The 26,441-nt window shown below is 38.5% G+C and overlaps 1 protein-coding gene across 17 annotated transcripts in view; it reads left to right on the top strand.

The window, feature by feature from the left end:
• ZMYND11 (zinc finger MYND-type containing 11) overlaps window positions 1-26,441 on the top strand; it is a 73,855-nt gene that overhangs the window by 18,680 nt on the left and 28,734 nt on the right. For 9 of the 17 annotated variants that reach the window (XM_061436572.1, XM_061436571.1, XM_061436565.1 and 6 more), the window contains exon 3: window positions 16,878-17,037. In XM_061436572.1, coding sequence (XP_061292556.1) covers window positions 16,878-17,037 — 160 coding nt within the window. Of the gene's footprint in view, window positions 1-16,877; window positions 17,038-24,195; window positions 24,241-26,329; window positions 26,426-26,441 lie in introns of those variants that run through there. The other 8 variants (XM_061436570.1, XM_061436560.1, XM_061436561.1 and 5 more) reach the window with 3 other exon arrangements.

Below are 26,441 nucleotides of genomic sequence, written 5' to 3'. Positions count from 1 at the left end.
CCCTGCTTATTTAATTTATATGCAGAGAACATCATGCGAAATGCTGGGCTGGGTGATGCACAAGCTGGGATCAAGATTGCTGGGAGAAATATCAATAACCTCAGATATGCAGATGACACCACCCTTATGGCAGAAAGTGAAGAAGAACTTCACTTTCTTGATAAGCCTCTTGATGAAAGTGAAAGAGGAGAGTGAAAAAGCTGCCTTAAAAGTCAACATTCAGAAAACTAAGATCATGGCATCTGGTCCCATCACTTCATGGCAAATAGATAAGGAAACAATGAAAATAGTGAGAGACTTTGTTTTGGGGGGCTCCAAAATCACTGCAGATAGTGACTGCAGCCATGAAATGAAAAGACACTTGTTCCTTGGAAGAAAAGCTATGACCAACCTAGACAGCATATTAAAAATCAGAGACATCATTTTGCCAACAAAGGTCCCTCTAGTCAAAGCTGTGGTTTTTCTAGTAGTCATGTATGGATGTGAGTTGGACTATAAAGAAAGCTGAGCCTAGAAGAATTGATCCTTTTGAACTGTGGTGTTGGAGAAGACCTGAGAGTCCCTTGGACTGCAAGAAGATCCAACCAGTCAATCCTAAAGGAAATCAGCCCTGAATATTCATTGGAAGGACTGGTGCTAAAGCTCCAATACTTTGATACCTGATGCGAAGAACTGATTCATTAGAAAAGACTCTGATGCTGGGAAAGACTGAAAGCAGGAAGAGAGGGGGATGACAGAGGATGAGGTGGTTGGATGGCATCACTGACTCGATGGACATGAGTCTGAGCAAGCTCTGGGAGTTGATGATGGACAGGGAAGCCTGGCATGCTGCAGTCCATGGGGTTGCAAAGAGTTGGACACGACTGAGTGACTGAACTGAGCTGAGTAGTGAATCCTAGCAGTGTAAGACTTCCTCATAGGTGGTAATGTGTTTCATTTGGCAAGGTTAGTACTCAGCCTGTTGTACAGTGGCTAGATTCAGTAATTCATTAAGGATTGTGAAATAGTGATAATCTGTCAAATAGTTTATCTTTTATTTTTCAACTGAAACACTTCCATAAGAACATAAACTTCCTATCATGTAGGGTGTGGTTACCAATTTGGTATGGTTCACATCGAAAAGGTAGAACAACTGATTCTTTTAACTAGCGGTTTTCAAAATAGCATCCTCCAGTGGCGACCAAATAGTTCTTTCTGGTGTATTTCAGTCTGTTTCTGTTATAATCCCTATTGATGCTTAACTTCCCTTCTTTGACCAGTTGGAGCCTCTTCGTGATGTCTTTTGAAGTTCCTGTCTGCTTTCTGATATGACAGGATTTTTTCGGGCTCACCTAGGACACACCGTGCCCCAAGCCTGGATCCACTGATTTCTCCAGGGGACGCTGGTTTCTTACAGTTAGAAATTGTGTCTCAAGAGCATTTTCTGGCCCTCAGTGTGCTTGTTGCTACCAGGTTGGTCTCTGTCTCTAGGCCTTTAAGTGGACCAGCTAGGAAATACATATAGTTGTAATGAATTCATACTGATATTTCCCCCTTGAATTTATGGCTACTGGTTTTTACTGAGCTATCTAAAATCTTTGCCTTCTTTCTTACACAGTAAGAGTCATGATTCTTAAGGACACTATGGGTGGTGCATTTTAGATGTCATATAGTTAACTCAGTTGTTCTCTCCAGCTATGTCCCAGGCTGTCTGAGAATACCATCACCGGTGCTGGAACTGACAGCACATCTCATGGAAACCAGACAAGCTGTTTTAGCCTCTCTGAAGAACTGTACTGATTCTAAACTGTCACAGAATGTAGCGATTACATGTCATACTTTGTACTTAGAGCTGGCATTTAGTCTTACTTCTCCAAGTGTTTGTTTCATGCTTACCACTGACATCTGAAGTTCATTCTCTAGTAGAGTCTTTAAAGAAAATTTTTTCACTTCCCCACTCTGCAGTTTTACTGAGATACAATTGGCATTGATCCATGTTGTTACAAAATGATGGAATTGCCTTCTTTTTATGACTGAATAATATTCCATTGTACATGTATACCATGTTTTATTGATCAGTTTGTCTCTTGATGGACCCTTAGGTTGTTCCCATGTCTTGGTTGTTGTAAATAATGCTGCTGAGAACACGAGGGTACAGAAGTCTTAAGATAGTGATTTCATTTTCTTCTGATAAGTACTCAGGAGTGGGATTGCTGGATCATATGGTAATTTCTGTTTTTACTTTTTTGAGGAAGCTTGTTACTATTTTTAATTTAAAAATTGTACAACTGACCCTTGAACAGCGTGGATTGAACTGTACAGGTTCACTTATCCCCTGTGCCATGGCGCTGCATGCTTCAGGGTTGCCTGAATCCAGATGTGGAGCTGCACACAGAGGGCTGACTGTAAAGAGGGACGCAGGTCTTGGACTGCATTGGGCTGTGGTGGGCTGTGACCCCTATAGGTTCAAGGGTCAATTGTATATATATATATCATTTGTGGACTTTTATTATCTTGTTTACTTGTTGTTTTGGGGGGCTTTTTCTTATACTCTGTTGGTTTCTTTTCCTGTCTTCTATATTTGTAATTTTCAGGTTGGGCAGTTGTGAATAAAGCTGCTATACAGTTTTGGTTTTTTTCATATTTTCTTTCTTTATGACTTATACTGACCACATTTTTTGCTACATACTGACTCTTGTGTGCCTTCTAGTTTGGACTTCTTCTGAAGTGAATTTTTTCATTTACTTCTCATGTTTACATCATTTCTGAGTTTTCTAATTCTGACATATCTTTCCTGTATCTTATATAATTTTCTTAATGTCTTTTCATGTGTTTAAATAGTAGTTATAGTCTGATCTGTGTTGTGGGCACCTGTCTTGGGCATGCTTCCACTTTAGGGATGTTCTGTTCCTTCAGCCACAGTCCTGTCATGTGAAATCACTTTTCCTGAACTTGTGTCAAGGGAAGGTGGTTGCAAACAGTTTTTGGAGGTATGGCTCTAAAGCATCTTCTGTCATTTTTATGAAGTGCTAAAAATAATGTCTCACATTTACCGTGATCTCCTGCTTCTGTACCTTTTGCCAGAACCACAGTTTCTTTTGTGCCCATTGTCCTTACATTGGAGATCTTTATGACCAGACTTCAGTAGGGTTTGATACTTTTATTGTTAGCAGTTTCTCTACACTGTAGAGTTCTGTACTAGAAGGGAGCTTTGGCTGATGGTGAGTGTTCACAAGTTTCTCTGCTCCAGCCCCATAAGAACTTTACCATGAGCTCGTGAATTACCATCAGTTACCTGCAAATAGAGGTGTGTAAACCCTGTCCAATGTCCACTGCTGTTCTCGATTTGGCCCTCTTTGCTCTCCAGTGACTGCTTGTTAGCTGTTTTATCTGCCTGTTCTCAGTGCTGTGTCATGTCCCTCTGCCTCCTCCTGCACAGGTGTCAGTACCAACTGCAGTTCCAGCTTTTGGAGGCTTGTCCTCCGCTACTGGACTTTGGGATTCATGAGAATTCTTGTCACTTGTTTTCCAAGGGTTAGGTCATCAACTTGTTTTTTGCTAACGCTTCCTGTGACTTTGTCGAGGAGGTTGGGAGACATTAAAACCATGTTACTTCTTGCCATCTTCCCAGCTCACAGCATCGAGTCATTTTTCTAAAAAGAAAAATAATTGCTAAAGGCACTGGGTATTTTCTGAAGTCCTAAAGCAGAGCTGAAAGCAATAAAAATTCATTCTAGCAGAGGCAGATTCAAGCAGTATTTTTCATTTTTGTATATGACACTAGAACATACAGAACCTACAGCAGTATCATCTTCAGAATATCATTAAAATGTTACATTTGTGTTGAAATTTGAAAAGAAATTTTATGAGTAGAAGTTTCATATCCTCAAAGTTAATTGAACAAATAGGTACTAATAACAACTTCTATAACAAAGTAGGGTTTGTTTGTGTTGCAAATGTTTCTTCTATGTAATCTGATGATATCTAACTTCAGGGTTCATGGCAGTAGCGTTTTGTTAGTTGTCAGTACACCTCCCTTGGAAAGAGTCCTGAGTCTTTTTAATACTACCTTTTACTTTCTTTTTTTCTAATTGCTAGTTTTCTGTTCAGATAAGTAGAAAAGGTACTATAAATTACAGAGCCACTGTTGAGATTTATAGGCTTCCCTGATAGCTCAGTTGGTAAAGAATCTACCTGCAATAAAGGAGACCCTGGTTCGATTCCTGGGTTGGAAAGATTCGCTGGAGAAGGGATAGGCTACCCACTCCACTATTCTTGGGCTTCCCTTGTGGCTCAGCTGGTAAAGAATCTCCCTGCAACACGGGAGACCTGGGTTTAATCCCTGGGCTGGGAAGATCCCCTGGAGAAGGGAAGGGCTACCCACTCCAGTATTCTGGCCTGGAGAATTCCATGCACTGTAGTCCATGGGGTCGCAAAAAATCAGGCACAACTGAGTGACTTTCACTTTCACTTTATTGAATATTTCAAGTATTTAAAAAATATCACTAAGAGAAACTTCTTTGAAAATTTCTGTTATTTGGGGATGGATGTTTTTGTGTTTCTTTGTTTGTTTTAATTAAAAAAATTATTTGTTTTGGCTGCACTAGATCTTCGCTCCTTCGAGGGCTTTTCAGTAGTTGTGGAGAGCAGAGGCTACTCTCTGTGGTACCTGGCCTTCTCGCTGCAGTATCTTCTCTTGTTGCAAAACATGGACTCTAGAGCTTACAGGCTTCAGTACCTGTGGTTCCTGGGCTCTATAGGGCAGGCTCAGGAGTTGTGGCACACAGGCTTAGTTGCTCGATGGCATGTGGGATCTTCTGAATGAGGGATTGAACCTGTGTCTCTTGTATTGGCAGGTAGATTCTTTACCACTGAACCACTAGGGAGTCCTGGGGATGGAAAGTATTTTTACAGAATGAGTCAAATCTGAAATCAAAATACATGTATAGGGTAAAGTTTGATTGTTTAAAATTAATTGTTAACTTGTGCCTCTAATTTAAAAGCTCATGTTTATAAATGTGATTTAATAATGGTATAAACTTCCATTCTTACTTGAAAAGTAAATAAGCACAAATAAATTTTGGCCTGTCCATAAAAACACTTTATGTTTTTAGAAGATAAAAGATGTTTTGTGATGTTTAATCATAAGATGAAAACAAATGAGTTGTTTTATCTTAAAAAAGAATTACATGAGTCAGTTTAGATGAACATAGGCATAGACAAGAGTAGCTATAATGCTAAATTATAAGTAGTACATATGAATTCGTCAGTTTTATGAAATTTGGCTAGGTGTCATGAAATTAAAGCTGTGAAATATTTGATTGCAGCACTTATATAAAACAATTGTTTATAAAATATTTTTATGTTTGTACTACATCATGATGTTTTTAGCCCTTGTTTTACAGTTTTTAAATAAATGAGCAAAGAGATAAAGAAGCATATGACATCAAAACCAGTAACAGAAATGAAATTTAAACTTTGAATCCCTAAGATTTCCAGTATGATTCATAATTCATTGCCTTGTTATTTTTAAAATGTCTCCTATATTTTAATACCCAATAAAAATAAGTTACAGGTCATTTTTTCCTCTTTAATCCAAATTATTCATATCTAATTTAGATGATTATAATACAACATTAGACTTTCATAAGTATTCTAAATAATAGTTATAAGATAAAGACATATTTTTGAAAGAAGTATGGGTTTTATTACAGTCTCTGCCAGTATTATTAGCTAACATTATTGGTGTCATTGGGAGAGATCAAATTATTTTTTGTTGTCTTGGAAAAAGCAGTTGAAGTCTCATTTCCTTTCTGTCTTGAGCAACTTTGATTTTGTGTTTCTAGAGGTGACCACATTTGTGACTAGCATGCTTATTAGACTGACATTGGATCGGTTGACTTAGTCCCATTCAAGTTAATGTTTCAGATTAGGGCATCAATTAATTACATGTATTGCTTACTTTAGGGTCAAACCCCAATTAGAAAATGTGACCTCTGACCTCTTGTGACATGTTTGGCATTGAAATTTGAGTTCTCCTGGAGTTCTTCTTATCACTACAGACAGACATAAATCCAGATTGTAAGTCTTCTTCATGTGTAGGTTGTCTTTGAAGTTGCAACTAGGTACCCATTAATTATTTTTTTTTACTATAGTTCAGTTTTATGAAACCTATGATTTCTAGGAACTATTTGTCTTATCCCTGTCAATTTCTATTCCCTCAGTAGATTTATTGTAGGATAGGAAAGTGGCCATTGCTGAAGTTACGATAAAGTTAATTTTAAAAAACTTAACAGTTAATGTTATGTTGTATATGTACTCCCAAGAATTCTTCATTCTCATTTCAATCTGTGTTGATTTACTCTTTCTTACACACTGTCTTATGGTAGTAGGTTGACAGGTACAGTTTACCACTGTTACCATTGTTATTTTATTTTATATAACAGCCTTACAGAAGAGTTACTGGTTCTGAAGAGCCATAACCACAGTCCCACAGTGAGTGTTGTCCAGCATGCCACATTCCTGGGGCACTCACTTTGGCTGGGATTGTTGTCCACGTGCTTTCATATGTTTCATGTTTCTCTGCGGTTCTATGATGGAATCATACAGACAAGGCACAGAAAAGTACCATTAAAGAGTAAAAGAATATGGGGAGGGAGGTGGGGGGGGATTGGGACGGAGGGACACATGTATACTTGTGGCTGATTCATGTAAATGTATGGCAAAACCACCTCAATGTTATAAAGTATTTAGCTTCCAATTAAAATATAATAAAAGAATAGTACCAAATAATGGAAAAGGTATCCTAGACAGAATGCAGCTCTGCCCCATGTGAGTGGAATGTTTAATTAATAGTATGACAGGCCTTTCCCGGAGAAGGCAATAGCACCCCACTCCAGTACTCTTGCCTGGAAAATTCCATGGGCGGAGGAGCCTGGTAGGCTGCAGTCCATGGGGTCGCTAAGAGTTGGACACGACTGAGCGACTTCACTTTCACTTTTCACTTTCATGCATTGGAGAAGGAAATAGCAACCCACTCCAGTGTTCTTGCCTGGAGAATCCCAGGGAAGGGGGAGCCTGGTGGGCTGCCATCTCTGGGGTGGCACAGAATCGGACACGACTGAAGAGACTTAGCAGCAGCAGTAGCAGCAGGCCTTTCCTGGGAGAGATTGAAGGCAAAAGGAGGAGGGGACAGCAGAGGATGAGATGGTTAGATAGCATCATTGACTCAATGGACATGAATTCTGAGCAAACTCCAGGAGATAGTTAAGGACAGGGGAGCCTGGCCTGCTGTAGTCCATGGGGTCAGAAAGGATTTGGACATGGCAGGGACTGAACAACAATGACAGGCCTTAATTGAAGGGGGAGGAGGTAGTGCTGGGTCACTGAGAGAGAATCAGGAAGGCCTTAGGAGGATATGGGATTAATTGAGCCTTGCAAGTTGAATGGGACTTGGTGAGGCAGAGGGGAGTCGAAACAGAGGGACTGTAGAGTCTTAGGAAATGAAAAGTCCAAAAGGCCAAACTAGGAAGACCTCTAATGCCAGTATTGAGATTTTTATCCTGTGGCTAGAGGGGATGAGAAATGTGTTTGGAATACTCTAGACTGGGTAGACTGAATGGTCCTGTAAAATGTCTGTCTTCTTTACCTGGCCTGGTTTTTAACCTGTGTAATTTCCTGCCTGTGCAGTGGCAGCTGGTTCCTAATTGGGTCTGGCCTTCTCCTGGCCTTGCTGGTCTATTTCTTCTTTCCATCAGTGGTGTCAGATGTTTTTCAAAAACACCGTCTTATCAAATGTTCCACAATTGACAGTCTTCTGTTGCCCATGCTTTCCAGTCCTTGTGCAGGGTATCAGTACCTGACCTTCCTCATCTGCATCACCTCCTGCTGCTTCCCACTTAGATCGGCCTGCATTCCTGGGCTCTGGAGGATCTGTTATGTTCTGTGCTCTGCCGGGTTAGACTTCTGGTTCAAGGTGGTAGAGTGGAAGGACGTGCACTCATCTCCTCCTGTGAGAGCACCAAAATCACAACCAGCTACTGAACAACCATCAACAGGAGGACACTGGAACCTGGGTGCTTCCCAGCCTGGGGACCTGACAAAGGGATTGGGAATCCACAGGGAATCTGACCTTGAAGCCCAGCAGGATTTGATTACAAGACTTCCACAGGATTGGGGGTAACAGAGACTGCAGACTTGGAGGGCACAAAAAAGACCTGTGTGCACCAAGACTCATGAGGAAAGGAGCAGTGAATCTATAGGAAACTGAACCAAAACTGCTAGTGTTGGAGGGTCTCCTGTGGAGGTATGGATCAGCAGGGGCTGACTGCAGGACTGAGGAACTGGCAGCAGCTGTCTGGGAACGTCCTCTTTGGCATAAACACTCCTAACTTGACCATGCAGCCTGTAGGGCTGGGTCGCCTCAGACCAAAAAACTACCCATGAGGGAGTGCAAAACCACCCATCAGCAGATAATTGGATTAAAGCTTTACTGAGTAAGGCCCTGCCTCCCAGTTCAGTTCAGTTCAGTCACTCAGTTGTGTCCGACTCTTTGTGACCCCGTGGACTGCAGCACACCAGACTTCTCTGTCTATCACAAACTCCTGGAGCTTACTCAAACTCATGTCCATTGAGTTGGGGATGCCGTCCAACCATCTCATCCTCTGTTGTCTCCTCCTCCTCCCACCTTCAATCTTTTCCAGCATCATGGTCTTTTCCAGTGAGTCAGTTCTTCCCATCAGGTGGCCAGAATATTGGAGCTTCAGCATCAGTCCTTCCAATGAATATTCAGGGCTGATTTCCTTTAGGATTGACTGGTTTGATCTCCTTGCAGTCCAAGGGACTCTCAAGAGTCTTCTCCAACACCACAGTTCAAAAGCATCAATTCTTCAGTGCTCAGCTTTCTTTATAGCCCACTAGAGCAAGATCCATTTTTTCCTGTCACCAGGGATTTTTTCCCATCACCTATTTTTTCCCATCAGGGAGCTTACACAAGCTTTTTAGCCTCCTCCATCAGTAGACAGACAGAAGAAGCAAGAACCACAATTCCACAGCAACTAAAAACCAAATTACAGAAAGTTATCTTCATGACCTAGAGCCAGACATCCTGGAATATGAAGTCAAGTGGGCCTTAGAAAGCATCACTACAAACAAAGCTAGTGGAGGTGATGGAATTCCAGTTGAGCTATTGCAAATCCTGAAAGATGATGTTGTGAAAGTGCTGCACTCAATATGCCAGCAAATTTGGAAAACTCAGCCACAGGACTGGAAAAGGTCAGTTTTCATTCCAATCCCAAAGAAAGGCAATGCCAAAGAATGCTCAAACTACCGCACAATTGCACTCATCTCACATGCTAGTAAAGTAATGCTCAAAATTATCTAAGCTAGGCTTCAGCAATATGTGAACCGTGAACTTCCAGTTGTTCAAGCTGGTTTTAGAAAAGGCAGAGGAACAAGAGATCAAATTGCCAACATCTGCTGGATCATGTGAAAAACAAGAGAGTTCCAGAAAAACATCTATTTCTGCTTTATTGACTATGCCAAAGCCTTTGACTGTGGATCACAGTAAACTGGAAAATTCTGAAAGAGATGGGAATACCAGACCACCTGATCTGCCTCTTGAGAAATCTGTATGCAGGTCAGGAAGCGACAGTTAGAACTGGACATGGAACAACAGACTGGTTCCAAATAGGAAAAGGAGTATGTCAAGGCTGTATATTGTTACCCTGCTTATTTAACTTACATGCAGAGTACATCATGAGAAATGCTGGGCTGGAAGAAGCACAAGCTGGAATCAAGACTGCCGGGAGAAATATCAATAACCTCAGATATGCAGATGACCAGAGAAGGCAATGGCACCCTACTCCAGTACTCTTGCCTGGAAAATCCCATGGACGGAGGAGCCTGGTAGGCTGCAGTCCATGGGGTCGCTAAGAGTCGGATATGACTGAGCGACTTCACTTTCACTTTTCACTTTCATGCATTGGAGAAGGAAATGGCAACCCACTCCAGTGTTCTTGCCTGGAGAATCCCAGGGACAGGGGAGCCTAGTAGGCTGCCGTCTATGGGGTCGCACAAAGTGGGACACGACTGAAGTGACTTAGCATAGCATAGCATAGCATGCAGATGACACCACCCTTAGGGCAGAAAGTGAAGAGGAACTAAATTAGCCTCTTGATGAAGGTGAAACTGGAAAGTGAAAAAGTTGGCTTAAAACTCAACATTCAGAAAACAAAGATCATGGCATCTGGTCCCATCACTTCATGGGAAATAGATGTGGAAACAGTGTCAGACTTTATTTTTGGGGGCTCCAAAATCACTGCAGATGGTGACTGCAGCCATGAAATTAAAAGATGCTTACTCCTTGGAAGAAAAGTTATGACCAACCTAGATAGCATACTGAGAAGCAGAGACATTACTTTGCTGACAAAGGTCTGTCTAGACAAGGCTCTGGTTTTTCCTGTGGTCATGTATGGACGTGAGAGTTGGCCTGTAAAGAAAGCTGAGCGCAGAAGAACTAATGCTTTTGAACTGTGGTTTTGGAGAAGACTCCTGAGAGTCCCTTGGACTGCAAGGAGATCCAACCAGTCCATTCTGAAGGAGATCAGCCCTGAGATTTCTTTGGAAGGAATGATGCTAAAGCTGAAACTCCAGTACTTTGGCCACCTCATGTGAAGAGTTGACTCATTGGAAAAGACTCTGATGCTGGGAGGGATTGGGGGCAGGAGGAGAAGGGGACGACAGAGGATGAGATGGCTGGATGGCATCACTGACTCGATGGACGTGAGTCTGAGTGAACTCCGGGGGTTGGTGATGGACAGGGAGGCCTGGCACACTGCGATTCCTGGGGTCGCAAAGAGTCAGACATGACTGAGCGACTGAACTGAACTGAACTGAATCATCATGAAAGAGCAGACAGTTAGGTCCCGGATGAAGGGACAAAATAAAACCCCATAAAAACAACTAAATGAGATGGAGATAGGCAACCTTGCAGAAAAAGAATTCAGAATAATGATAGTGAAGATGATCCAGGATCTCTGGAAAAGAATGGAGGCGAAGATTGAGAAGATGCAAGAAATGTTTACCAAAGACCTATAAGAACTAAAGAACAGGCAAGCAGATGAATAATACACTGGAATGAATTCATAACAGGATAACTGAGGTAGAAGAATGGATAAATGACCTGAGGACAGAATGGTGGAAATCACTGCTGCAGGACAGAATATAGAAAAAAGAATGAAAAGAGATGAAGACAGTCTAAGAGACCTCTGGGACAGCATTAAACACAGGAACATTTGCATTATAGGGGTCCCAGAAGAAGAGAGAAAGGACCTGAGAAAATATTTGAAGAGATAATAGCTGAAAACTTCCCTAACATGGGAAAGGAAGTAATCAACCAAGTCCAGGAAGCACAGAGTCCCAGAAGGAACAAAACCAAGGGGGAACACACTGAGACACATGGTAATCAAACTGACAAAAATTAAAGACAGAGATAAAATAGTAAAAGCAACAAAGGAATAACGACAAATAACATACAGTGGAACTCCCATCAGGCTATCAGGTGATTTCTCAACAGAAACTCTACAAGCCAGAAGAGAATGGCATGACATATTTCAAGTGATGAAAGGGAAAAACCTACAACCAAGAATACTCTACCCAGCAAGACTCTCCTTCAGATTTGATAGAGAACTCAAAAACTTTCCAGACAAGCAAAAGTTAAAAGAATTTGGCAGCACCAAAACAGATTTCCAACAAATGCTAAAGGAACTCTAGGCAGAAAAGATAAGGAAAAACCCTACTTATAGAAAATAAACCCAAAACAATTAAGAAAATGGTAATAGTATCATACATATCAATAATTACCTTAAATGGATTAAATGCACCAACCAAAAGACAAAGACTGGCTGAGCAGATGAAAATGTGCACATATGCAGTTTCACTGACCACATCAGTCTGCTTGACCCCACAAATTATATGTGATTATTTTATATTCTTAGGTTAATCATGTTCCCATTATGGCTTGCAATTATAATTATCTTTTATTTTTGTCTATTTATTGTGAAAAATTGATAAACATCTTTTACTGTTGTGATTATGTAACTATTATTAATACCATAGTATCGTGATTTGTCAGCAGAAAAATTATAGAAATCTGTATCACTGAAACTACCATTTAATAGAAAAACCTGTAATCACTTTTTAAAATCCAGATGCATATCAGAATTATCTTGGAATTTTTTGAAAATTACAAATGCCCAGGTACTGCTTTTATTTTTGCCAGAGCTCCAGATATGTCTTTTTTTTTTTCCATTCATCCAAGAAATGTTTCTTATGAACAGCCATATTTAAAAACAGCTGGACTACTTGAGGATCTTTTACTTTTATCCAGTTTGTTTTACTTTTTCTATTTCATATTCAGTGCTTCCATTTCATTTAATGTTTTCTAATTTCTCCATCTCTCTTTTTTTTATGTTCTTTCCTAAGCCTTTATCAGTGTAGTAGAAGAGCTTTTGTATACATACATATAAATAATATGTATAACAGATATATTTTAGAAAACTTATAAATTTTTGCCTAATTAAAAATGTATGGCATTTTGATTCCACTTCGATTCATAGTTTGACAGTATGAATTTTAAATATATTTGTGTGGGATATGATTAATACAAATTAGTTATATATAAATCTATTTAAATTATTAATGACACCATTCAAGATGCTCCTATTCTCATTTTTTCTGCACTTGATAAAATATTCTCAGAGTAATGTTAATATATCTCACTATGATTATACATTTTTTGTCTTTTCCCTTATATTTCTCCTGAGTTTTGCTTTTTTTTGGTCTTTGTTTCTTTGTTGTTAAGGTGCCTAATGGTTTATGATGTTTATCTTCTTTGTGAATGGTACCTTTTATCATTAAAAATAATCATCTTTGTTTCATTTTTTTAAAAAGATCTTGTTAAGGATGTAGAAAAAGTTGTAATTATGCAGTTTTTCAAAGTTCATCAGGAAAAATTATATTACTTACAATTGTAATGGTATTCAGTCTCCTCTAATCTAAATTACATCTTTTTTGGGTGTTAGTTCTAAAAGGTCTTGTAGGTCTTCATAGAACCGTTCAACTTCAGCTTCTTCAGCGTTACTGGTTAGGGCATAGGCTTGGATTACCATGATATTGAATGGTTTGCCTTGGAAACGAACAGAGATCATTCTGTCGTTTTTGAGATTGCATCCAAGTACTGCATTTCGGACTCTCCTGTTGACCATGATGGCTACTCCATTTCTTCTAAGGGATTCCTGCCCACAGTAGTAGATATAATGGTCATCTAAGTTAAATTCACCCATTCCAGTCCATCTTAGTTTGCTGATTCCTAGAATGCCGATGTTCACTCTTGCCATCTCCTGTTTGACCACTTCCAATTTCCCTTGATTCATGGACTTAACATTTCAGGTTCCTACGCAATATTGCTCTTTACAGCATCGGACCTTGCTTCTATCACCAGTCCCATCCACAACTGGGTATTGTTTTTGCTTTGGCTCCATCCCTTCATTCTTTCTGGAGTTATTTCTCCACTGATCTCCAGTAGCACATTGGGCACCTACAGACCTGGGGAGTTCCTTTTTCAGTATCCTATCATTTTGCCTTTTCATACTGTTCATGGGGTTCTCAAGGCAAGAATACTGAAGTGGTTTGCCATTCCCTTCTCCAGTGGACCACATTCTGTCAGAATAGCATATTCTAGATAGATATGCTAGATAGCATATTAAACCTAGATAGCATATTAAAAAGCAAAGACATTACTTTGCCAACAAAGGTCCGTCTAGTCAGGGCTATGGTTTTTCCAGTGGTCCTGTATGGATGTGAGAGTTGGACTATAAAGAAAGCTGAGCTCCGAAGAATTGATGCTTTTGAAGTGTGGTGTTGAAGAAGACTCTTGAGAGTCCCTTGGAGTGCAAGGAGATCCAACCAGTCCATCCTAAAGGAGATCAGTCCTGGGTGTGCATTGGAAGGACTGATGCTAAAGCTGAAACTCCAATACTTGGGCCACCTCATGCGAAGAGTTGACTCATTGGAAAGGACCCTGTTGCTGGGAGGGATTGGGGGCAGGAGGAGAAGGGGACGATAGGGGATGAGATGGCTGGATGGCATCACCAACTCAATGGACATGAGTTTGATTAAACTCCGGGAGTTGGTGATGGACAGAGAGGCCTGGTGTGCTGTGATTCATGGGGTTGCAAAGAGTCAGACATGACTGAGCCACTGAACTGAACTGAATCTAAATTACAGCAATGGTTTTCATGGATCTTTGCCAACTGACTTTAAAATCATTATGGATAAGTAAAGGGCAGAAGAGCTAAGATGAGTTTGGAAAGAAAGAAAGGAACCTGCCCAAGACTGGCAAGCTCATGCAGGAGGGGTGGTAAATGGTGGCTGCTTTTTTTATATAAATAGTCTTCAGCCAGTAGATACATCAACAAAATCAAAAGGGAGTACTGTTGAAAAAGAAAGTACTCCTCACACCCCTTTTGGGTGAACCCCTGTTCTCAGAAGTAACCTCTTTTGACAGTTCCTGGAATATACCCCTAAAACTCTTATACAAAGATAATCGTATAATGTTTTTGAGAAATTGTACCTATTCCGTGATTTCTTTTCAAAGATCCATTCTCTTAGCAACTTTCACATATGCAGTATAGTATCGTTAACCATAGTCACCATGATATCCACTATATCTCCATGAGTTAATTATCTAATAACCGAAAGTTTGTACCTTTTAACGATTGTCATGCATCTTGTTCACTCCCTCCCCACTTTCCATGGCTGGCAATCAACAGTCTGTTCTCTGTATCTAATGAGTGTTTTTTTGGTTTGTTTCACATATCAGTGAGATCATATGGTATTTGTCCCTGTCTGACTTATTTCATGTAGCATAATGCCTTCAAGATCATCTATGTTGTCACAGAAGGCAAGGGTTTTTTATGGCTGTGTGATATTCCATTATATATATCTGTATGTCACATTTTCTTCATTCATCTGTCCATGAACACTTAGGTTGTTTCCATATCTTGTCTATTGTAAATATCTGGACTGTTGTACATACTGCTTCAGGGAACACGGAGGTGCAGATGTGTTTCATTTTCTTCAGATAAATACCCAGAAATAGATCATATGGTAGTTCTATTTTAAATTTTTTGAGGAACCTCCATGTTCTTTTCCATAGTGGCTAAACCAGTTTATATTCCCGCTAACACTGTACAAATGTTTCTTTTTCTCTACATTCTTACTAACACTTGTTATCTCTTGTCTTTTTGCTGATGGCCATTCTAACGTGTGAAGTGACATTTCATTGTGATTTTTGGTTTGCATCTCCCTGATGATCAGTGAGGTTGAGCATCTTTTCATGTACCTGTTGACTGTGTGTATGTCTTCTTTGAAGAGTGTCTGTTCAGGTCCTCTGCCAGGTTTCTGATTGGGTTGATTATTTCTGTTGGTGTTTTTACATATCAAAAAATACTTGTAGCTCTGCTGCATCATTTGCCACCCTTAGCTGGTAGGCGGCAAAGCCAACACATTAGTCTGTGGACCACTCCACCTTGTCTCTTCCTGCCCTTGTTTGTTAGGGCAGTGGGGCTGCTGCTCCCATGTCACTTCCTTTTTATCTCTCATTTAACTGCATTGGCAGAGAAAATAGAAAATAACTCTTTACAGTTATCTAACACCTAAACAAAAAACTGTTCTCTTCCACAAGCTGTAGACACAGAGGCTCTGCATTCCTTCTGCACGATTTACTCCTTGTGTAGCTTGAAATTCATCTCCTGAGTTTTGAAGGTTCTTCAGTGATGAGATCTTGCTTTTTTTTTTTTTTTTTGTGGTTGCGCTGAGCAACCCTGGACCTTCAGGGAAGTCCTGAGTTCGTGCCTTTTGAAAATCATTTGTTTTGACTGCTCTGATAGATATTTAAATGACAGGTAACTGGATACAGAATCCTTCTGTTGTACTCTTAATTCCTTGAATACCCTGGGGCACTCAGCCCTGTCTTGCAGCACAGGATGTTTTTCTGGAGAGACTGAGGCCAGCCTGATTTGTCTCCCAGTATGTTTTTGTGTCTAGATATCCTAGTTTACCAGTAAGAGGGTATTAGGGTTTGATTGGAGAGGAATGGAAAATGGCACAAATTCAGTTGTGGCTGTAACGTTTTATTTCCTTGAAAAATAAAATGATATGAAGCAAATATGCCATAATGTTAACCTGAGTTTAGTACAATTGCTGAGTGCAAGAGAATCTATAAACATCATTCTCTGTGGTGCAGGGTGTGTTTGGAACAAAATTTTTTAATAAATATGCCATGTAACTATAAATCAGGAAGAGCTTGTATGCTTTAGTGATGCAGTTGAAAATATATTTAATTGAAGATCACATTTTTGCCTTATTGATCATAGCATGCATTCTTGTTTTCTTTATATGTTGACAATCAGCTGTGTTTTCTGTATTTTCTTTGGTGTCATTTCCTAAGTTTTGAGTAAAAGTATTTTATATTCCAACATCCTGAAGACGATAAAATTCTAGATTGAGAATCTGCAGAGTGGAGGTTAGTGGCAGTTGCCACAGAGGCTAGAACTAAATGGGATGTTTGACTATAAAATCTGTTAAAAGATTTATTTATGCTGGTTTGGGAGTATTTTGAACAAATGTTCCTCTAAAGAGGCAAAATAGATTTAAGGTTTAAAATATTGTGATAATTGAAAGAGTTCAGTATTCAGGACTGACTGACTTCTTTCTTTTCTTTTCTTTCCGTAGGGCTCTGATAAGTATGTCACAATAAAGAAAAATATTTTCTTGTTTTTATTCATTTTCATTTTTCAGTACTAAGAGATTTAAACTTTGTTTTCCTCTGTATTCAGGTACATGTCTCGAGTCCACGGTATGCATCCAAAGGAGACCACTCGTCAGTTGAGCTTGGCTGTGAAAGATGGTCTTATTGTGGAGACGCTGACAGTGGGCTGCAAAGGCTCCAAAGCTGGTATCGAACAGGAAGGATATTGGTTACCAGGCGACGAAATTGTAAGTTTTTTATTTTATAAATCTGGAACGTTATTTATGTATGCCCCATAGAGATTTGTTTTCAGAAGTTTGGTAATATTTCACAGTAAGGACTGGCATTGGTAGGATGGCTCCTTTCCTTCCTGATTGTTTGGGAGAAAACTCACCTGTGCAGGGAGTCTGCTTCTCCTGTTTGGGTTGCCTTGAATCTGAAAAATAAAAGAAAGCCCTTTGAATGTACACACAGTTAATGGTATTCCTAAGCATTTTCTTCAGTAAATATTAGTAAAAAGAAAAAAAAGTTTCAGTGAGGATAATATTGATGCCGTCCAAACAGACTGAAAGGGGTGTATACTTCTCTACTCAGGGTCACATACAGAAGTACCTTTTTTAAATGTGAAGATTGGTTTCATGTGTAATATGTCTGTCTTTTTTCCTTATTTGCTCTTAATTTTTCTAATACTTTAATGAAAAGTCTGTTTTGGGAACAGAAAGGTTTAAAATAGGATAAACATTAATTTTTTAGTTCTAAAATGAATAGATTTGATAATTAGGTATATTGAGAGTGCTTTATCATGAATTCTCTAAAACCTAGAATTATAAAAATGACACAGTATCTTAAAATTGGTTCATTTCCCCAGAACATTGTCTTTCCCTTCATGACTCTAGGCAATTGAGCCAACACAGACACTCGCTTGTCAAGTCTGAGAGCAATAAACTAACAGTACAGTTTTCTGTGGGAGACTATTAGCTTTAACATTGTTTTTGTCAATTTAATAAGTGCTTTTAAAGTTTCAGGAAAGAAAATTCACATTTTTCACACATAGCATGGAATAAAAAATGTTTAATTTCACTGGTATCATTTGATTTGTGCACTAGAAATATTCTTGAAAACTTAAGTGAAAATGTTTATATTAGAATAATTCTTCAGTTGCCATCCTTGGTGGTTTAGTTTCTAACTTGTGTCCGAGTCTTGTGACCCCATGGACTATAGTCCACCAGGCTCCTCTGACCGTGGGTGGAATTCCCCAGGCAAATACACTGGAGTGGGTTGCTATTTCCTTCTCCGGTGATCTTCCCAACCCAGGGATTGAATCCATGTCTCCTGCATTGCAGGCAGTCTCGCTACCAACTGAATCACCAGGGAAGTGCTTTACAGAAAATTAAAGTTTTTGCCAATGAAGAAACTGGGTGCCAAGCTATAATAGTGATAATAATGTCAGGTGGTATAAATCTTATCTATAGCAGACATTTAAAGGAGGGCCACTGATAATTGATAGCTTATATATTCAAAATGATCCAGATTATATAAAATTTTTAATCCACAACCACTTAGAAACATAAAGATTTACTATAGAAGGCTATATGGATAATTTCTGAGATGTCTATAGCAACTGGCCAGTAGTAAAAGCAACTTAATCCATAAGATTTTGGTTTGTGGCTCATATGTACAACTTTTTCATAAAAGTGATTTATTTCTCCTATTTAGATTTGTGCTTTTCCATATGCTTTTTTCCCCTCTTCAAGTTGAAGTTCTTTGTTCAGTTTAATTCAGCAAGCAGTTAATGAGTTGTATGTGTTCAGCCACATTAGGTTCTGTATTCTAGTTTTATGCGTACATGTCCTCACTGCATTTGTTTTTATAGCATCTTCCTTTTCTTTTTCCTAGATGAAATCTCACATGTAAGTCAAACAGTGTATACAGATTTTATTAATTCTGGTTGGTTCTTATTCACAGGCATTTTTATACCAAGTATACATGTATGATTTAAGTACAACTGAGTATAAACATTGTACCTACTTTATGAAATAGTGAAATAAAAAGAAGTTAAGGTTTCAGTCCTGTCTCAGATATTGTTTCTAGTTGTGTGAGGGAGTTTCTAACCTCTGATACTCATTCCTCAGCTGTAATATGAGCATGTTAATATCACTTTCATTTGGTTGTTTTGAGGGTTAAATGAGATTATCTATAGAAAGCATTTAACTATGCACTCAAAGCATGTTTTGACCAGTGAATAAATATGTTTAAAATAAGAAATGCCTTTTGTGTAGCAAAAGCACACAAATTTCTTACTAAATGGCAAGAAAAATTCTCATCATGATTTTTTTTACATTTAACCTGTAACTCCAAACACAAGTTTTGTAATGAGATTTTCCTTTAGGATGCTGGATCTGTATTTAAAGGTGTAGCTATAAAATGATGAGACTGATTTTATGTGTATCTCATGGTTGTGGCTGGTGGACCACCAGCTACCCAGGGCTGTTTGTGTGTTGCAGTTTTCATGCCCTGAGAATACTCTGGAGGACACACAACTGACCTGTGTTACCCTTGGCACAGCGCAGGCATCCTGCAGTGGCCAGTTCTGTGTGTGAGTAGGGATTGTGTGGCCTGTGCATGCAGGCTGCTGTGTACGGGGGCCGGTGTGAATTGCACAGCTTAGGAATTGCCACCTTCTCCTCAGATATCCTTGCATGTTTATTTAGCAGTTCTCTAGCACATGGCAGTGACGTGTCTTGTTCTAACAAAATCAGTCTTAGGGAAGGTCAACTTTCTAATCAGTACAAAGGTTTTCTGTGGTCTTTGACAGCCCTGCATGCTGGCATATGAGTCTGGGGCTCTTCTTTATAGTTGCTCCACTTTTTATATGAGATGATACCTCTGAAAGCTTGAGGTTTTAGATTGGAGGGTGTGCATTATTATTTATCTCACTGACTTTCTACTAATTATTAAGAGAAGACAAAATCAAGTAGATATATATGGCCTATAAAAGTCAAATAGATTATATATGTAAGGAAAGGGATAGGATTTTTCTACTATTCATTTTTAAAACTTTATTCAGAGTTACAAAGACTCTTTACTCAGGGAGTTCTGTCATTTGAGAAATGTAGTGAAGCTCCTCTTCTCTTCATTCTGTAGCCTCTAAAAATAGCAGCTGTAGCTCAGAGGTAGACAAGTTGGTTCCTCTTGATAAGTCCTACAAGTTGTATCCCTGGGGTACTGTGTATTAGTAATGAGGCTGGACTCCTTGTCCTCATGTCCATGGCTCTGTTGAGAGAGAGAAGGTAGGCAAAAGTGTTGTTTCTTAGGCCTCTAAACCATCACTGAGCAAGTCTGCTGTGTCATGTTTTTATTCTGGCTTGCTACCTTTTTTCCAATGTTTATTTTTAAAAACTTGATACAATTGGAAAATATGCATATCTTAAATACTATTGTTTTATTAAATCCAGCTATCATGTAATAAAAGCCTAACTCTGAAAAGACTATTTTAGGATACAATTATATATTATTTATTAAAGAGGAAGCCTGTGTAAGTCAAAGACGGTAACCTCCATTGTACTGAGATTCTTTCTGCTAGGAATGGATTGATTTCTAGACAGTTTGAGATGCTGATCTTAACCATCATTTTGTTTCTCTTTTGAAGTGAGAATTCATTTGGAGAAACTGTGATGAAATTCAGTAGCACATAAGCATCTTCATGGTGATATATTAAAATGTCCATTTGAGATAGCAGAATGAAAACCATATTTATTAAAAATGAAGCCTCTCTAAATTTTAAATGGTTAGTTTAAATATTAGTAAACAGTGGAAGTATATGTACCAGCCAGTTGTTAAAACACGCTTGCTGAGCCTGGGCAACACTCTTGTAAGTTTTCTCTGGTCATCTTTAATTTTCAGATATCTGTTACTAATATTCACTCAGATGATCCAAATACCTCTTTTAGAGATCATTTTTAAAGCTTTTGAAATTATACTGGTAAAAGGCCAGTAGATCTGGATATGTACTGAAACTGTTGTGTTTGTTTCATTTCAAGGCTTGTTTCGTTTTATTTTTTTTAAAGGAAAATTACATTTGCCTAGGTTGCTTCATCATTTGCTTGCTCTAAACTAATGTACATGGACGGCTACATTCAGTCCTTATTCCATCATGATATTTCATGTCCTCTATTTTAACAACTTGAGAAATATATTTCTTGGGCAGAAAATTTTACCATTGCTCAGCTAAGTTGAGTTTGGTATTTAGTAGCTCCCTTTGTAATAAATGCAACTTAATTTCTTAATTCACTAAAGATAGGAAAGTCTTATAAAAGATTTAACACAGACATACCTCATTTTATTGTACTTTGGCTTGTGCTTTTTTACAAATTGAAGGTTTGTGGCAACTCTGCGTTGTCCAGCATTTTTAGCAGTAAAGTATTTTTAAATTAATGTTTGTACCTTTTTTAGACATACTGTTATTGCACCTTAATAGATTACAGTACAGTGTAAACACAACTTTTACATGCAATGAGAAACCAGAAAAATTTATGTGACTTTCTTGCAATAGTTTCTTTATTGCAGTGGTCTGAAACTGAACCCATAGTATCTCTGAGGTGTGCCTGTAAAAGTGTAGCAGGGCAGGTGACCTTGAATTATGGATCCTGTGCAGATAAAATATATCAAATATGTGCTTTGATATTGAGGCTATTGATATTATTTATTTGGTGACTCCCAGCTTGATTCATGGTCCCTGGCACAAAGCTATGACTCTCTAGTATTTGACAGACACTTTTTAATCTGACATTAAATATTTTGGTCACCAGTGTAGAGGATGGCATATAAGTGTGAAAAGGTGACATTTGCTACAAGACTACTTGTCTCTTTACTTGCCTGCCAGATCTGGACTCAGGGTCTCCTTTCTTCTTGTGTGGGTCATGCCAGTCCAAAAACAAAATACTGGCTTTCAGTTAGTGTGCCTCCACCAGTTTTGCTGATGATGACTGGAGAGCAGCTGCAGACATGTGCTCCCATCTCGGCTGGTCAGCCCTGCTCAGCTTCAGCAGTTTTCACGTAACCTAGTTTGTTCTCTGACAAGCAGGACCTCTTGCTAGTTTTTACATAGGTCTTGAGTTAAGGTTGGTACCTTTTAAGAAGCAGCATTAATGAAAATACAAATTTTGTGGTTTCTTGAATAGATGAACATCTTGGGGATAAATGGATTTAGTTTTAATTTACAGAGGGACGAGATAGGTACTTTTTTCCCCATCTTCATCTCCTTTTCCTGATTCAAAAGAACCAGTCTAAGAGACACTGAGGTTTATATACCTCTTGAGACTTGGCTGAAAGCTCACATCTTTTGTGTAAGAGGTAGGATTGGATTTATGTCTTATTCTTCCGAAATTACACAATTAAACACAGCCGTGGCAAGATGTGCTGCCCTGCTTTGTTCCTGAAAAAACATTAAGAGAGGCCTGCAAACAGCCATTTCATAAATACAGCATAGCGAAGTAACAATTTTTTTTAAAAGTTTACATCTTTGTGTTTTCTTATCATACTTATAAATTAATCAGTCACGTTTTAAAACTTTCTGTCCCTTGGATTCTGTTGGTTTTTTAAATGTGAATTATATTTTATTATATTTGTTTTAATTATGTGCAGAAGTACACATTTCTCCCAAAGGTCCATTACCTGCATCAGATACAATTTTTTATTTACTAAATAAATATTAAGTAATAAGTGATATATTGGTGGTTATTAATTACAAACCAGTTATACTGTGGTTCTATGTGCAAAACATACTGTTACGTACTTGGACATTGTTCTTGCTTTGGTAATGAATTTCTGTTTTACTCAATAGAATATTTTGGGTCATGCTGTCCTGTTACACTCTTTTCAGCTTGTGTGTGTGTATGTGAGAGTTCTTTTGTTTTCCTCTTTTTAAATTTTATTTCATTAAGCAATGTTTTAATATTCTAATTAAAAAATTACATTTAAAATTATTGGAAATCTTTAACCATAAAAATCTTACCTCTCAGTGATGAACTGAATTTATCATCAGAATTAAACTAAATCTAGAATTTGCATAGAATTAATTTTAGATTGTTTCTGTGTAAAACACATATTTGATGATGTGAGGTTTATCTGCTCACTGTGTAGAAACAAGGGGTTAGTGTAAAAGTTAAGTCTCTTGAATATGGTGAGGGAGGCCCTCTCCAGGCACAGTTCTCTTGGCCTTCTTGCTGCAGTGTTAACTCTCAGTCAGTTAACAGTGTTTATTGTCCCATCTTGCTTTCAGAAATGTTGGGAGGGTTACAGTCCTAATGCACTTAGGGTCCTGAAGATGAAATTCACATGTGGGTAATTGCAAGTGTCACACCATTTAGTGGCTTATCAATTCCCATTTTGTGCATTATAGCAAATAGATCATCTTAACACCAGCTAACAGTTACTAAGCATAGTAACTTGTTTGATCCTTGCAAAAGCCCCATAAGCTGAGATTTGTGCTAGTCTAGCTCCAGAGTCTTAACCGAATGCTCTAAGTGGTGACAGAGCCATAGATCAGCAGGCTGCCTCTTGATGGTAGAATGTTTTCTACTCAGTTCTGAAGACAACCTGTATAAATTTCACACCGTGCTGAAGCACCAAGTTGACCACATTTACATTCATCACTCGACAGGTTTTTTTTATTTTTTTTCGGCCTTTTCATACTGTTCATGGGGTTCTGAAGGCAAGAATACTGAAGTAGTCTGCCATTCCCTTCTCCAGTGGACCACGTTTTGTCACTCCCTGAGTAGCTGGGACATGCCCTTCAGCCACTCCACGTAGCTGGATGGGACACGCCTGGAGCCTTGGTTGTCCCACTGCTGGTTCTCACTGAGCTTGTAAACCTTCACTGGCTGTCGGATGTCAGGGAGATGGTGAAGGACGGGGAAGCCTGGTGTGCTGCAGTTCATGGGGTTGCAAAGAGTCGGACACAACTTAGCAGCTGAACAACAATAGCAGCAGCTCCCAATTAAAAAAAAAAAAAAAACCAGTGTGAACCAGTTTGGGACATACATTTGTGATCATGCACAGATTTAAATGACACTGAATTTGTTAATAAAATGTTTTTCTGTCATCTTTATAGGTTTCATGGAACATGAATTCCTATAGATTTTCTCTGTGTTCATTTTGTAGTGTTTGTGTTAGTGAAAAAAGTTTACTCTTAAACTCGTAATGATTCTTGAGTTTGCATGCTACTGTCGTTTCATTAATGATTACTACAGTGATAGATTACCAGTTGATATCATCTGCCAAATACTATGTATAGCAACTAATAAACAGTTTGACTATGTACCAAACCCCTTTAGCTCTGTATATTGCCTGATATTGAGCAAAGCTATAGGAGAGAGACCAAGATTATTTTGTTTTTATTTTGAAAGGCCTACAGCATGCAGCCTTTCTTCAGGACAGCAACCCCAGCCAAGGTGAACCGATTTTGCACTATATTATTTTACTTTAATTCTGCTTTTTAAAAAAATTGAATTTCTCTTTCTTTAGGCCAGCTTAGTTAATTCTTGCTAGAATTGTTCATTTAAACCATACGCTTTACATTGCTTCTAGTTTTGGATTTTGTGCTCATAGGTTTGCTTTTTTTTTTTTAACTTTCTTGTATTAAAGTAGCATTTCACATATTTTGTTGATCAGGCTGAATGTTGAATAGTTGCTGACTTCTGGTGAAATTCAGTGAAAATGCAAGCTTAGTTTTTTGGTATACACTATTGAGTATTAGTCAAGAGCACTACATAAATGAATTCTGTTTACTACAAGACAAACCATTTGCAACTCTTACTTATAATAAACATATCATTTATACCTCAGAAAAATGTTTCCTGGATTCGGAGTGTAGACACTTTTGAGCTTGACTTTGCATGTTCTGTATATTTAAACAGCTATTGCAGTGATTGAAAGAGTAAATAACGCATTCATTCCCAGCTCATGCTCTCTTTTATATCAGAAACAAAGTTAGTTGATGCCATTATACAGACGTTTATCCAAATGTTTCTCTACTTCATTTGAGCTATAATTTCATTTTTATAATTTTTATGAAAAACTAGGTCTAGAATTAAACACCCCATTGAAGAAAGATCCGTTTTCATCCTTGTTTCATGGGTGGATGGGAGAAGGTAGGGTTAGGTGAAGGTAGGAGGTGACAGGAGGAGGCCAGAGCGGTCCACCAGCATTGTGTTCTCTGACTTCCTCTTCTTAGTTAACCTAGTAATTGCCACGTTGAGAATCACAGGGAGATGAATTGATGTGTAAAAAAATCTCAAATGATGAAGAATGGCAGTTTCTTTTGTTAATGAGTATATATAAGCCACCAAAATCCTTTTAAGATGTCTCTGAACAGTTACGAGGAACATATCCTGAAATATTTGGTTTTAAATTTGGAAAGAGTAAATTTTAAAAAGCCATCTTATCTCCATTGGAACCTAAATTATCAGTGATTTTTGGTGCAAACATGGAAATAGCTAAAACACAGTTTCCTTATAAGCTGTGTGAGAGATACACCAAAGATTGTTACTTTAGTACAGCTGAGCACCACAGTTTACTGTGGCGCCGCTATGTCAGGCTTTGTGGGAGAGCTTTTTTCTGCCATGCACGGATGAGGCTTTTATGTCAAATCAGTACCTTACGGTCTTTTAAACAGTCTGACTGAAATTATTCCTCCCTTACTGAGTGAGCAGAGTCTACACATGTGCAGCAAACAACTAAAAATGGTTGTGCTTTTTTATTACCGTGGTTGCTACAGGTTGCCAATTTCTTACTAAAAAGCAAGCAAGAGTTTACATTTCTGCAGAACTTACTAGTGTACTTTAGCTGTGTCTCTGAATGTGGATTGGAAGGTGTTAAGTTTCAGAACATGAGCTGCTCATGTTCCATTTTGAAGGAGAGAGACGTAGCCTTCTCATATGGTTGGGCGGCACTGCATTTGAACCCTCGGTGCCAGAATTAGTGCTGACTGAACAAGTGCTCTATCACAGCCATTTATTGCAGGAGTTATTGACCTAAGAGGGGCTAAGAATGCTGTTCACTCTCAGAAGCAGAGTGTAGACAGTGATTTATAAAAAGAAAAATGGTGGCAGAGCCCTAGTTTAGAATTTCAAGATCCTCATTGGAAATGGCCTTGATAATACTAACTGTGGGTTTAACCCTTATTCATTCAACTACCACATCTGCAAGAGAATGTTGAGAATTAATCCATCACTCTTAATGGGGGTGTTTTTGATATATGCTAAGAGTGATATTTATGAAGAATGAATTCCAAATTAAGGGAAGTTACACTGGTCTCCTGTTTGTGTTTAAATGGTACTGGCTGTACAAAAAAAAAAAAAAAAGTGTAACAAAGAAAATGTTGAACACCTGTTATGGTCTTTTATTTCCAGGAATAGTCCCAATAAGAAAATAAGCCAGCTTCCTTTTTTTTTTTTTTTTTTTTTGATGGTAATGTCCTTTGGAGAATGTGATTAAACCTTTAGTTTTCACATTTTCAATTTATTTTTCCAAATTCAACAGACCCTGAAAATTTGACAACCTATCAGAACATGGACATTCTGATTAATGATTATTTTCAATAAAGCATCCAATACCATGGATGAGAAGATAAGAATAGTGAGCATCACCATTT

The sequence above is a fragment of the Bos javanicus genome, chromosome 13 (genome assembly GCF_032452875.1).
Source record: "Bos javanicus breed banteng chromosome 13, ARS-OSU_banteng_1.0, whole genome shotgun sequence".
In the NCBI taxonomy this organism is placed as follows: domain Eukaryota; kingdom Metazoa; phylum Chordata; class Mammalia; order Artiodactyla; family Bovidae; genus Bos; species Bos javanicus.
Note: the sequence above shows the minus strand (reverse complement) of the source record. Positions and strands in the feature narration are given on the sequence as shown.